At 42.9% G+C, this 14,807-nt stretch overlaps 1 protein-coding gene and 2 pseudogenes across 11 annotated transcripts; 2 read left to right on the forward strand and 1 right to left on the reverse strand.

Annotated features, from left to right (window-relative positions):
- The first annotated feature begins 681 nt into the window (after positions 1 to 681).
- LOC147439385 (ABC transporter G family member 34-like) lies at positions 682 to 6,681 on the forward strand (annotated as a pseudogene).
- LOC147439386 (uncharacterized) lies at positions 4,926 to 13,883 on the reverse strand. 11 transcript variants are annotated; one of them, XR_015184584.1, is made up of 4 exons: positions 13,501 to 13,883; positions 13,274 to 13,370; positions 9,389 to 9,508; positions 4,926 to 5,060 (listed from the first exon to the last, which is right to left on the reverse strand). XR_015184584.1 is itself a non-coding variant. In XM_086485224.1 (3 exons), the coding sequence occupies exons 1-3, from the start codon at positions 13,773 to 13,775 to the stop codon at positions 12,632 to 12,634; spliced, it is 375 nt and encodes a 124-aa protein (XP_086341350.1). In that variant the 5' UTR covers positions 13,776 to 13,882; the 3' UTR covers positions 12,524 to 12,631. The 11 variants fall into 11 exon arrangements, 3 of the variants coding, with proteins under 3 accessions (XP_086341352.1, XP_086341350.1, XP_086341351.1); XR_015184583.1 differs by lacking the exon at positions 4,926 to 5,060 and adding an exon at positions 5,651 to 5,785; XR_015184586.1 differs by lacking the exon at positions 4,926 to 5,060 and adding an exon at positions 5,651 to 5,785 and having other exon boundaries at positions 13,274 to 13,344; positions 13,501 to 13,881.
- LOC147439387 (pleiotropic drug resistance protein 1 pseudogene) lies at positions 10,197 to 10,532 on the forward strand (annotated as a pseudogene).
- Positions 13,884 to 14,807: the final 924 nt, after the last annotated feature.

Genomic DNA, 14,807 nt, shown 5'->3' on the forward strand with positions numbered 1-14,807 from the left:
TGGCATATGCAAGAAGGTCTTGCAAAATTGTTTACTATCATGCCAACAATAAGTGCCCTAGAGGCAAAGTTCTCGAAGGTCAAGTACCGTAGAGCTATCGAGCGGCGAGGATACGCTTGCACAACTCTCACACACCCAATGGGCTCTATCCCATAGACTTGTTTAATAGAGAGGCCGTCAAGTTGCTTATATTTTGAGCCTCAAAACTATATAATTGTTTGGAGGGGGGTTCAAATTTCTTTGAAAGGTGTTCCAATTTCTCGTGTCTTGGGCCTTATGCTAATGAGGGGAGTAGAATAATGTGAGGAGATGCACATCTTGAAGTCTCTGAATCACAAAATAATAGGAAAGATTGATGCACGATGTGCACAAGGGGTGTAAGGTTGGCGAATTTATAACAAACGTCTCTCTCATATATACCCACATACACTCTCGTTCAAAACCTCTCTCCGGCTCTCGTTCAAAACCAATCTCTCTCTCTCTCTCTCTCTCTCTCTCTCATACACACATAAAAGACACTACTCTTAGCATGTGATGATCAACACCACCACCCTCACAACAGCTTACAGCTATAATGGTTTGATCAACACCACCACCCTCAAGACAGCTTACAGCTATAATGGTTGATGGCATAATCCTTTTTGCAGCTTGCCCACATTTTGGCTTCTAGTTAGCATTCCCATGGCCTCCTTGGCCCCTGACAATCGCGTCACCTGTGTCGACTCCAATGAAAGCTTCTTCTCCAGAGCAAGCAGCAGCCGTGCTAAGGACGATGAGGCCCTCAAGTGGGCAGCCCTCGAGAAGCTTCCGACCTTTACACGGCTGCGCAAAGGCTACCTAAAGAAGGCCGATGCTACAGGCACGGTTAAATACGAAGAGGTCGACATTGACAAGCTCGGATATGCAGACAAGCAACTCTTGTTGGAAAGGGTTCTGCAAGACATTGAAAGAGATAATACAATCTTCCTTCACAAGCTGAGGGAGAGGATTAACAAGTCAGACAGGTCATTTGATGTGTGCATGTGTGTGTATATGTCTGTGTGTGCACTTAAGGCTCTAAGCAAATTATGTTGTTTTACAGTGTTGGCATAGATTTGCCGAGCATCAAAGTTCGGTTTGAGAGTCTAAATGTTGAAGCAGATGTTCAAGTTGGAAGGAGAGCTCTATCAACCCTTGTTAATTTTACAATTGATTTGATAGAAGTAAGACATCTCTCTCTCTCTCTCTCTCTCTCTCTCTCTCTCTCTCTCTTAAACCTAAAGGCTTTTGCTCCAACAAGCTGAGCTAGCCTTGTGAGTGTAACAATGGTTGAAGCCAAGAAAGGTTGAACATAAGACCTTGGACCTAAATGCTTTTGCCCCAACAAGCCAAGCTAACCTTGTGAGTGTAGAGGGTGGTTGGAGCACCCCCCGTGATAGACAAAACTACGGTGGACGATGCGACTATCGTATGGGGCTGCCCTCCAATATTGGAGGCATGTTGGAGTACCCCTATTGGGTATCTAGAACCTACTCTTAACATCTTGATAAAAGCTACCACAAAGGTGTTACAAAGGTGCCTAGAGCTTGAATAGCTAAGCATCCAGCCAACAAATATATTTATCTTCCTCAAAAAGAACAAGTTCACTTGCAATTTACAATTTTGTTATCCAAGAGTGCAATTAGAGTTTGTTGGAAGCAACATTAGAGTCCAAAGAAGTAATGATGGATTGCATAACCCTGAGTTTTTGCCTTCTCTTGCCTTGTGGTGGTCAATTTCACCACATTAGATAGGTCGAGAAAACTAGCCTACTACGGTGGCTCAGTGAGGTCATCCATAGTCCCCTCTCTATTGCTCTCTTCGCATCCGAGTCAATACAAATCATGTCATGATTGGGCTAACGTCCCATAATTTTCCAAAAACTCTACAAATTGAGCTTGGACTTGTTAGTTATTGGTTTCTTTGTGGCAGATGGAATGCCACTCTTTTGCAAAACATTATGACTCTTGTACGTTAGGCATGGAGTTTTATTGAATGCCGGCCATCTTCAAGTGACATAGAGGGTTTTCAAAGGGTATTTCATGACATTACCAAAGACAAATAAAAATAGCTATCCTCAAAAATAGCTCAATTAAAAAAATGGTTTGAACAATCATGTTGGTGGTGTACATACTTGGCTCTGTCCTCCTCAATTTCCATGACTTGTGCAATTAGGGAGAGGGTGTCATGATACACCTTCTCCATCATGATCAACACCCTCTCCGTTCTCCAATCCATATGTGGTGAGTTGATGGCACAATAAAAAGCCTCACCACAAAACAAATTCTCACTTGCTACCGAAGGCAATGCGTCAGCAAACAAATGGTCCCATTAAGCCAAAACTTATTGGAATTGAAAAATGGTCATCTTAGTCTAGAGGTAGTCCGTCCACATTTTGCAAATTGAAGGTATGATGCTTGGAATTGACAAAACAATTATCCCTCTCAAGTATAGCATTTTCTTATGATCATTAAATGGATTTAAGTATTTCCAAACCTTGGTAGCAAGCCTACTATGAGTGTTTACTCTAAAAAACATCACACCTACTTTACACAACAGTGAAAGGACACCTTAAACAATTGCACCACAAGTTTAGGAGGAAGCTAAAGGTGAAGAACCATGTCCATGCTGATCCTGCATAACTTACTTGCAGTTCAAAAGGACCTATATGTCCCAATTTTAGGTGACTTAGGACATTCGTTTACCAAAACAAAAAGCCAAAGTTCCACACACTTTGATTCTAAAAAGCCACTCAACTAAACATTTGATGAATGGCATAGGGCCTTTTCAGCATTATCTTAAAGCCAAAGAGGAGAAAGTTGCACATACTTAAGGATCTAAGTGGCATCATCAGACCGTCCAGGTATATTTTAATTTAAACGCAAATCAATATTATACAATGTTTCATGGGCATAAAATGTTGACAAAGTATTTGGTGCTTATATGCAGATTGACATTGCTTCTTGGACCTCCAAGTTCCGGAAAGACTACTTTGATGCTTGCCTTCGCTGGAAAGCTCTCTCCTCATCTCAAGGTAAATGTCAAGATCACCTAGCATCAACAAAATGAAGCAAGCTATTAAAGAATACGCCTCCTACACACAGCTTGATCATGTCAACACCTAACCTTGAAGAGTCCTTCCTATTCCAGGTATCCGGCAAAGTCACATACAATGGCCATGAAATGACTGAGTTTGTTCCTCGAAGGACATCCGCATACATCAGCCAGCATGACACATTACGGGATGATGACCGTGCATGAGACTATGGACTTTGGAGGTCGGTGTCAGGGCATTGGCAGTAGACATGGTTAGTGTACACCAAATGTCAAATTCAAATCTTGTCTAGATGTGTTTTCTAACCACTCTGACTAGCCATAAGCGGTAGCATGTCTTATCCCAATCTCTCTCTCTCTCTCTCTCTCTCTCTCTCTCTCTCTCTCTCTCTCTCTCTCTAGATATTGTACTAGAGTCACACATGGATGTAACCTTTTGGTCTCGTAGGTTATTTGGCCGTTTGAAGACATTTAGAGTCAAACATGGATGTAACCTTTTGGTCTCATAGGTCATTTGGCCTTTTGAACCCATTAATATATCATTTCATGTCATCTGTGTATAGATATATACAGATGCATGTATAGATGTCGATGTTTGTATGGATGTATGTATATGTGGCTCACAAGTTGCTATGAATCAGATATGCTTGTGGAGCTTTCAAGGAGAGAAAAAGCAGCTGGAATAAAGCCAGACCTAGACATTGATGTCTTCATGAAGGTGAGACAAATCATTTTTCTCATTCTCTATAATCAAGCAAAGTAAATGTTTGCCACACTGAATGTATTTGGCAGGCAGTTTCAATCGCAGGGCAAGAGGTGAGCATGGTCACCAATTATGTACTAAAGGTGCGGAGCAAAGTCCATTCTGCTATTCCTATAGTCGATAGTTCCAAAATGGGGCCTACACTCTATAATGGTACCTCAATTTTGAACAGGTTCTAGGGATTGACATTAGTGCGGACACGCTTGTTGGTGATCAAATGAGAAGAGGCATTTCAGGAGGCCAAAAGAAGCGTTTGACCACAGGTATGATGAGGACTATGTACATCATACGCACATACAAGCATACTAGAGATGGAAAATCTAATATACGGTAAGTTATGCACTCACGTGATAACATTTATGTATCTTAAAAACACTCTGCAAACAAACTGCCTGAACCCTTTCCTACAGCTCTCTTGGGTCTCCTTACCAAGCATCAGTTAAGCACATCATTTTAGGATGTCAGTAGCAATCAAATTGGTTTCCTAATATACCTTCATAAGGTCACAATAATCTGAACTTAACAAATTATAAGACGGGATAAAACACTCACAAAAATACAACGCACGTAAGGGACACAAGAAAACAAATAGGAAAAAACTAAATCACTTTATTTGCTACTAAACAAAACTAGATAAAACAAACCATTATTCACTTGAAAATGCTTTAGAGAAGGCATAAGCAAAATAAGTTAAAGCAACTTACTCCACAAAAACTTGAAATAAATACTCAACTTTATACTACTGTTTCAAATAGTTAATCCTAGAAATCAGACTCTACGCAACAACCTCTAAAGGAACAAATTCTTAAATCCTGAAGTAAGCTAAATACTTGAATACTTACCTAGAAGAGGCTAAATATAACCAAAGTAGTACACAGTAATGCCCTGCTGCAGATGGATTCAAGATACAAGAAGTTTCTAATCTGAAATGTCTTGCGCATAGGTGAAATGCTAGTCGGACCTGCAAAATCTCTCTTCAGGGATGATATCTCTACAGGCCTTGACAGCTCCACCACATTTCAAATAGTGAGTTGCTTGCGGCAGCCAGTGCATGTGCTGGATATCACTGTGTTGGCCTCCCTTCTGCAGCTAGCACCTGAAACATATGAGCTTTTCGATGATGTCATACTGATTTCCGAGGGCCACATAGTATACCAAGGACCTCGAGAACACATCCTTGATTTCTTCCAGTCAATGGGGTTCAAATGTCCAGAGAGGAAAAACCCTGCAGATTTTTTGCAAGAGGTTTGCGTTTTTCAATGCCCGTTGCACTGTAATCATTTCATGCAAGAATCTAATAATATTTTTGCACTGAAATTGTCAACTGCATTGTGAGAATCATTTGCTTCAAGAGCTCAAGGAATACCCAGAACATTGATCCATTGATAACTATATGCTGATTATGCAAGCATTATGACATGGTTTGCTTGATAAGAGTAGATCAAAGGCCATTCCTGCCCAGACAACAAACAATGGTTCAACCTTCACTGATATTGCTTTTCTGCATTCTGTCGAACGATGTCATTATGTAGCACTGGATCTGTCTGCTAAGCTCACCAACGACTTATCAAGAAACTGTCTGAAAAGTTCACACGACTTTTCCACTCTAAACAGGTGACCTCCAAAAAAGATCAGCAGCAATACTGGGAGAATCAAAGCCAGCCATACGAAAATGTTGCCATTGAAGAATTTGCTGAGGCTTTTAAATTCTACAACGCTGGCCAGCACCTTCAACAAGAGCTTGCGGTTCCTTATGACAAGCCAAAAAGTCATCCAGCAGCTCTTTCTACTAAAAAATATGGCCTGACAAAATTGGCCCTCTTCAAGTGTTGTTTTGCAAGGGAGGTGCTGATGTGAAAGCGCAACTCCTTTCTATATATATTTAAAACTTGCCAGGTACATATTTCGCTTGAAGACAGAATTAGGTGATAATCCCCAAAGTTGTACATCCTGATAAATTTGGCCCCGTGTCCATAGCAAGCCTAAGATTAGAACAGGAACCATGACAAAAAGAAAATGGCCTTTGATGGTAGGCATTCACCTCAGTTGGGTGTCAACATGTCAAATTATCAATGGAGACTTGCTACAAATCTACATAATGATGACAGGCATGCCATGTTTGACATGCTGTGATTGGCATGGCCCTAAATGCACCCACTATGTAATTTAAGTGCTGAAAACTACATAAATCACTAAAAAAACCACCACAAAGGATGACAAGGTTAAAAAGCCACAGAATTATGCAACTTAAATATCTTCTCTTTTGATTGTACTAGATAGAAACACAGGACTCCTAACAAACAATGCTTTCCTTTTTTACCAACGACAGTTGTCCATCATTGCCATGATTGCTATGACCGTTTTCTTCCGGACTAAGCTTAAAACTAATTCAGTGGAGGAAGGGAATCTGTACATGGGTGCTCTTTTTTTTGGATTGATGACAATCATGTTCAACGGAACATCAGAGATGCTCATGGTTGTTAATCGGCTTCCTGTGTTCTACAAGCAAAGGGACCAGCTCTTCTACCCTGCATGGGCCTTCTCAATACCATCTATCGTCATCAGAGTACCACTATCCATACTGGAAACCCTAATATGGGTCTGTTTAACATACTTTGTGATTGGCTTTGCTCCCGAACCCGACAGGTCAGTTATTATTCTGCTGTTCTTTTGATATGATAGAATCTTATTCCCATTGTTTGGACCCAGGCTTAAGCTTATGCGTGCTGTTCTCATAACTTTACATTCTTCTAGGCACATCACCTCAAAAGCTAGGAAAATAGAGAGAGAGAGAGAGAGAGAGAGAGAGAGAGAGAGAGAGAGAGAGAGAGAGAGAGTTGTTATAACTGATGCAAAATCATCAAACAGGTTTTTCCGCCAGATACTACTATTATTTTGTGTTTCACGAACGGCTCTAGAAATGTTCCGGTTTCTCGGCTCAGTTGGCAGAACAGTCAACATTGCAAGTTCTTTTGGAACTTTTGCTTTGATGACAGTCGTACTCATGGGAGGCTTCCTTATTGCCAAAGGTAGAACTGGACTTTCATGGGGAAATTTGTGTGGCGATCAAATGAGAAGCTGTTCCTCATATTATGATGATTGTGTTTTCAGAACAAATTCCTGGCTGGTGGATCTGGGCTTATTGGTCATCCCCGATGACATATGCACTCAATGCTCTATTTGTTGACGAGTTTCTAGCAGAACGCTGGCAGAAGGTGACAATATAATGTGGTACAACTGTTTGCGGTTCATAGAATTTTCTCCAGATAGATAACTACAATTGTAAACTTCGTTGTCATAGCCATACAAGGGAACTATAGATGCCAATACTATTGGAAAAGCCCTTTTAAAATCACGTGGATTCTTCACCGAGGACTACTGGTACTGGCTTGGTATCAGTGCTTTAATCGGCTTCACTATCCTATTTAATGTCGCATACACCTTAGCACTCACTTATCTCGACGGTGAGAAAACTGGTCTTTGTAGCTCCATGATTCTTGTTTGATAACACTTGCTTTTTATATCTGTGTGTGTGCGCGCGCGCGCGCACGAGAGCGAGAAATGAAATGTTATATTAACGTCTTCAAAAGGCCATAGTGACCTATGAGACCAGAAAGTTACAAGGTGGTGGATCTGATACAAAGTCAGAGTAACAAAATAACAACAGTACTATGGGATCATAGATTGGTCGATGTGAACTAAGCAAAAAAGGAAAGAGGGGGGGGGGGGGGGGGGGGGGGGGGGGGGGGGGGGCTTGCTGGGATAGCTGAATCACAGGAGATCTAGAATCGGTCGTTGGCGGATCTCATCAATCTCCTCCATGGTTAGTCTGACCGGGCGTCATGCATGCCTGGCCAGAGTGCTCCAAATCTTCTGACGTAGCCTCCGTCGATGTTGTGTGGTCCTCCGCAGTCGTGGGCGCCTGGATTTCCCCAGTTCAGTCGCTTGGTCGATCAGTGTGCCTCTGGTGTGAGACGAGGGGGATCTCTGCTGTGGGAGTGGCTCTTGCGGCTGTCCCATGTCTGCTCTGAAAAAGTCTATGATCCGTCTTTGAGACTGGCTAGCCTCGCCACTCATCAAGCTATCTCTGTGTCTACATAGCTCGAGCAAGAACAGACCCAGACATCTCTGATCCTCGTATCCCATGACTCTTGAAAGTGGTCCAAAACCCTCTCTGAACAAGCAATGGAAGCGGCCTCGTATCTCGCAGTAGACGGGGCAGCGGCATGTATAATGCAGCTCTGTCTCAGGCTCCATGTCACACAAGGGGCATGTCCTCGCCTCTGCTGGTACTCCGCTGTATCTCCCAGTCTCAATCCGCAGCTGGTGAGAAGATGCACGTAACTGGCCAATAGCACATCGTATCCCATGGGACAAGTGGGTGTCCATCTATCTGGGTCTCATCACAAAACCATCCTCCGTAAGCTGGAGAAGGTGGTCTCTGTAGAAATCCATCTTCGTGTCCAATTCTTGTGCTGGCTGTATCCATGTCCTCCTGGTGTCTAGCTGGGTCAGGTCTTGGCGGATGAGCTTGGTGATCTCTGACTGTGTAAGAGTGAGAGATGGTGCAGCCAATGAGTACTGGAATGGTGGCAGCCTGTCTTTGCTGAACCCATGCGCCTGAAACCATGATGCATCTCCCCATACCAGCATGTTGTATCTCCTTGCATGGCTAACTGTCGAGAGGACTCGAGTGCTATGCGAGCATATCTGTCTCTAGGAATTTCCCATGTGCTATTTATGAAGGTGAGCGCCTCCACCACTAGTGGGGGGGCCCGGGGGGCGCTAGCTCTGCTCGGATAATGGCCCGTGGTACTGATGCCTTGGCTCTAATGAGCCGCGAGATCATAGAGACGAGAGGTTTCTCCATGTTCCCCCATTCCATCTGTGATCCCCGGCCTCCCGTGGTGATCCAATGATGGTCCCCATATCTCAGCTCCATAGAGCAATGCTGAAGCCACCAAAGTGTCAAAGAGTCAGAGCTTCGTCCGGGGCTCCTGAAACTGAACCTGCGAACACATCTTCTCTAATCTACCCAATGCTGCGTGGGCTCTAGTCAGTCTGGTCTCTGTTGCTCTTCTGAGTGAGAATGCAGGTCCGCTAAAAACCACTCCAAGGTAAGTGTAAGCATCTGTGTACTCCACAGTCTCCTGGCCGTATGTGAATGTAGGTGCTGACCTCCTGATCCACTGTGGGAGAGAGAGAAGAAGAAGAAGAAGAAGAAGAGCATTTTAATGTCGTAGGAAACTATCGCAAGAGACCTTAAAGATCTATCCGGCGAGGGGAGAGAGAGAGAGAGAGAGAGAGAGAGAGAGATTTCAGCTTTCAATGATAATTCCAAATACCATGCAGCCCCTGGAGCACCTCAATCAAATTTTCTGAACAAAGATACTGAAGAGGTCACTTCATCTGGAACCAAACAACGACAGCCATCAAGCGAACAAACTGATCACACGCATGCTATCACAACACATCACATCCACTTTGCTAGATGGTCAAGGTTTGAAATAGACATTGCCCGAACTAAAATGCAGAAAAGATGTAAGGTTGCACCTGATTTTAGAAAATGAGTAAAAAATCTGTCGCTAAAGCCGAAACATGTGAATCTGAGTTGATTTCAACTGTCACTAGAAATTGCAGTTGCTTTGAAGCCCATTAACGCTCTTCAGCAATCTGAAAAAAGTTCGGTTTGTAGAAATGAGCAGGATCGCCTCAAAACAGGAAGGGATGGAGTTAGACAATGTAAACCAGGCATCCGCAAAATCCAATTTCACTGATATTGAACAAGGCAGTCAGGCTCAACAAAAAGGGATGATTCTTCCATTTCAACCCCTCTGTATAGCATTCCAGTCTGTCAACTATTATGTTGATATGCCTGTGGTATAATGTTCTCTTCTCTCGTTTGTTACAGATGCTAACCTGCCATTTTCTCAAAATTAATCTTGTAATCATCTTTCTGCAGGAAATGAAGAAGCAAGGTGTCGTAGAAGATAGGCTCCAGCTACTAGAAGATGTAAGTGGGGCATTCAGACCTAGAGTTCTTACCGCTCTAGTGGGTGTTAGCGGTGCTGGGAAGTCTACACTTATGGATGTCTTAGCAGGAAGAAAGACCGGAGGTTATATTGAGGGAAACATCAGTATATCAGGATACCCTAAAAAGCATGAAACTTTTGCAAGAGTAGCTGGTTATTGTGAGAAAAATGATATACTCTCCCCTAACGTCACTGTAAAGGAATCGCTTCATTATTCAGCACGGCTTCGTTTGCCAAAAGAGATTGACAGGCAGACAAGAAAAGTAAGCTTTCAGATCAAATCAAAATGCATGCATGGCTTGTATTAATTGACAAGATGCACGTGTGGGATGCAGATGTTCGTGGATGAAGTCATGGAGCTGGTAGAGCTGACCCCAATCGCAGAAGCTTTAGTCGGTCTTCCTGGAATCAATGGGCTTTCAACCGAGCAACGCAAAAGGCTTACCATTGCAGTAGAGCTAGTAGCCAACCCTTCCATGATATTCATGGATGAGCCCACATCTGGCTTGGATGCAAGAGCTGCAGCTATAGTCATGAGGACAGTGCGCAACACAGTAGATACCAGGAGGACGGTGGTGTGCACGATCCATCAGCCAAGCATTGACATATTTGAGTCATTTGATGAGGTGACCTTTTCATCAATTTATGCACACTATGCCTCCTAAACTTTTTGAATGTAGTGAGGAGCTTTTCAGACTTCCATTCCTTGGTGAGACTGGGTGTTTGCTTCCATCCATAATTCACTCTCGTGATCGGTGGCCCTTGGATCACTACACTTGGTGATAGGTAACCTAGAGCCCTTGGGCCAATAGCTTGGGCTTGAAAAACAGCTGTGTAGAGCCAAAGCGAATAATGGATCCACCTACCACTTTTGGGCAGAGGATTATCACTATCTTGAAAGTTTCATTTATTCATTCTCTCAAAGGTCTAGTATTACACGTTAGCCAAGTCAAGCCATAGACCTGAGACTACATGCAGTCTACGCTGCATTATCCCCGTGCATTGCGGCTCTAAGCATCGACAGCCTGTGCTAGGTCTCCAACAATGCACAATATAATCACTATTTTAACTGTTATATCTATTCATTCTCTCAAAGGTCTAATATTACATGTTAGTAAAATCGAGTCATAGATAATATGTAGTCTACACTGCACTGCACTGTGATCTCTAGACCTCGACAACCACGCACTATGGTCTCCCAACTCCAAACTAGGGCCAACAATACAGGTACAATTGGAGGTTGAGATCTAGACCCTTAGGGGGAGGATGCACCGTGCACTACATGTGAACCTTTACTCAACTAGACTAACATGTGTTAATAGACCTCTACGAGAGTGAGTAGATATAACATTTGAGATGGAGAAATGATCCAGCATCAATGACGCCATCCATGACTGGTAGGTGAATCCACTACCCATAGTAACTGCACACCACCATACACAATCCGCTAATACAGACCATGAGTCACCAATCACCAAGTCCACTATTTAAGGACAACACCCAAATTGGACTTCAGCTGAAGGAATCAAACACCCAGTCAACAACCAATGGAACTTTGAAGAAGCGCTCTGTTCAGAATGTGCGATGCATCAAAATTATGCACCAATCCACCTATACCTGTAAAGAGTAGAGTCTTCTCAATCGTGGCCACAACTAAAAAGATTAACATACACTCGATGATATAGTCAGACAAGTTCAGAGAAAACAACATTTTCAAATTCTGTACTACAAGCAACTGTGTACTGCACAATAAACTATTATTCTGATTAAACAAAATAAAAATGCTTGCCTGGTTGGACAAATTTTTAACAAGCTAAGCCTTCTGGAGAAACTCCAAGACATCTGACATTTTTAAGCCAAGCATTTCAACAGTGCTGAACCGCATATCTTGCTCTTTAAATTTAGATATAATACCTGATTCTATGCTTGCAGTTGCTTCTCTTAACAAGAGGTGGAAAAGTCATTTACGGAGGTCCCCTAGGTCCTTGCTCTGAAAATCTTATTCAATATTTCCAGGTAGGTACCCAGCATGTAGAATACAAACTACCTAAATCTACGCTTTCGCACACATAACACAAAGTTTTGGCAGGCAATACCTGGGATTGCACCCATTAAAGATGGATATAACCCAGCTACATGGATGCTTGAAATAAGTTCACCTTCCGCCGAGGCTCGTCTTCAAGTTGATTTTTCACAAATCTACAAAGCGTCTTCTTTTTACCAGTACGACCAAGCACTGCTCTTTATCAGCAAGACAAGAAATGTCCGCATTTAAATGTGGTATTAATTCTCACTCTCTCTATGATCAGGCAAAATCAAGCTCTCATAAAAGAACTGAGTACACTGCTCCCGGGTCATATAGATCTATCCTTCCCATCACGATATCCTCAAAGCTTTCAGGAGCAATGCCTAGCATGCCTTTGGAAACAACACAGGTCTTATTGGCGAAATCCGAACTACAATGTTGTGCGACTTTTGTTCACAATTGCCATCGCATTGCTCTTTGGAACCGTTTTTTGGAAAACCGGTCAGACATTGTAAGTCTTCGTTGGCTCAAAGCACTCATTATATTCCAGGCCCAATGTCTCCAAAATGGCTCGCAGTGTTCAAAAGGGTCTATGCTTCTGATCCTTTTGAATGTGTACAGGGATACCACCACCGATCTGTACAACTTTGTTGGTGCAGTATATGCATTCTCAATGTTTATTTCATTCCACAATGTGACAACTATTGCGCCAGTCGTGGCAATTGAACGGACAGTTTTCTACCGCGAGCGAGGAGCGAGAATATACTCTGCATTAGCATACACTTTTGCTCAGGTATGGCTGAAGAGCTCCGAATTGATAAATGGCAAAGACACAGCACAATCACGAACACTGACCAATACCACCCATTAATCTGGTTGTTGCATATGCAGGCAGCCATTGAGATTCCTTACATATTCACACAAGCAATTGTATATGCGTTGCTCCTATATTCCATGATCGGCTTTGTGTGGACAACAACCAAGTTTCTTTATTTCTTCTACTTCATGTTCTTCATGTTGGTCTTCATCACCTACCTTGGTATGTGCCTTGTGGCGATTACCCCCCGACATTATCCTCACTAATATGTTCATAGCAACCTTTTTCAACCTCTGGAATCTCTTCTCCGGCTTTGTGATACCACATGTGGTAAGCTGCCAAACAACCTTGCCACGAATATACACAACATTTCTAGCAGATATTGATAAAGGTTGTGTATACACACACGCATACACACACAATATACATATACGTACATATATTCATTCACATATATCTTTTTTTTACTGCAAACAACCATAAATTGTCATTTGAAGAAGGTTGTAAACGTAGTGATAGTCTCCTTGGCTGTACCAATCATCATTCTCCTTTCCAGATGTTACCTTTGAGCAGCTGCAAAACAGCAAGTTGTTCCTTGTGCTCAAAGGTGGAGCTCTCCAAACGCCCAGCTTCCCTGCTGAGTCTCTGCCTCGATGGAAGCTGGCCCGGTTGTGCCAATTGCATCTCTCTCTCTCTCTCTCTCTCTCTCTCTCTCTCTCTCTCTCTCTCTCTCTCTCTCTCTCTCTCTCTGGGTCGGTGCTAACTCATGTGGTGAAAATGCAGAGCATACCTGTGTGGTGGAGGTGGTACTACTGGGCCAATTCGGTGGCGTGGTCGACGTACGGGCTGATAGCGTCGCAGCTGGGGGACGTGGAGAGCAGAGTGAGCGACCCTGATCACGGGGTGGCCTTCACAGTGAAGCAATTCGTGGAGCGCGCCTTCACAGGCATGACTTCTTGGGGGCTGTCCGCGGCCGTCCACATCGGCCTCGCCCTGCTCTTCGTCTTCATCTTTGCCGTCGCCATCACCAAGCTCAACTTTCAAAAGCGATGACAAGCTGTTCATAGCTTACAGGGTTTGAACCCACGCCAGGATCCACTACTATCCACAAGTCGAACTCACAGCTTACAAAGTTACAGGGTTTGAACCCACGCCAAGATCCACTACTAACCATCACCTTGACAAAGCACGCACAGTTTGACACATCTCACATAGTTTGAATTACCAAAAAAATACCCTTCAAATCTGATGGTCATTTGAGACATCGATGTTCATACAAGACAAGCCTCACTATCATTCTAATCATGGATATGCATAAATTTGGAACGGCCATGGTGCTGCTCTCAGAGACTTATCATTTTTTTTAATTCACTCAAACAAATTCGATTTCTAGTTGCTCATTGGTCTATGAGCTATACCAACACACAGTGGTGTTATACGAGTGCATGTGCAGTATTCTACTGCTTGCATGGTAGATAAGCCGAGGTCAAGGTATATTGGAATCCATGGTTATGAGCCGCATTCAAAGCAAAGTACATCAAAATCCATGGCTACGAGCCATGTACGCATCTCAAAAACTCCGGCCAGAAGGCCTCTAATTGTGAATTTAAGCAACAACAAGCAAAGAGCAAGGCTCTAGTTTATCAAATTACAGTTGGCACTTGCTACTACATTGCGAGGACTTCAGAATCCATCCACAGTTCATTCTCAAGAGAGCATTTTCTTCTATCTTCTTAGAAAAATGGCAAAGGATGGGCACCAAGGTTGGAAAATTTAAAGTTTCTACTAGTTTTAATGCATTTTTTATCTTTAATATGGAAGAAATCATAACAAGCAAAGAAAGGTTTTTTGAAGGCTATAACAGCAATCATGGCTGAAATCATAACAAGCAAAGAAAGGTTTTTTGAAGGCTATAACAGAAAGCATGGCTTCTACCCCACGCCACAATCCTTCTAGTTGAGTAAGGAGTGACACAAAGGGTGCGATGGGGAGTTGGCATTATTGGGATACAAGTTCACATTTTACAAATGACAAGGTCAAATCGTACTTGAAGTATCAATACCAGTTCTAAATAGTGGGAAGCACTTAAGGGTAGTG

This window comes from Adiantum capillus-veneris, chromosome 16 (assembly GCF_014529385.1).
Source record: "Adiantum capillus-veneris isolate H3 chromosome 16, ASM1452938v2, whole genome shotgun sequence".
NCBI lineage: Eukaryota > Viridiplantae > Streptophyta > Polypodiopsida > Polypodiales > Pteridaceae > Adiantum > Adiantum capillus-veneris.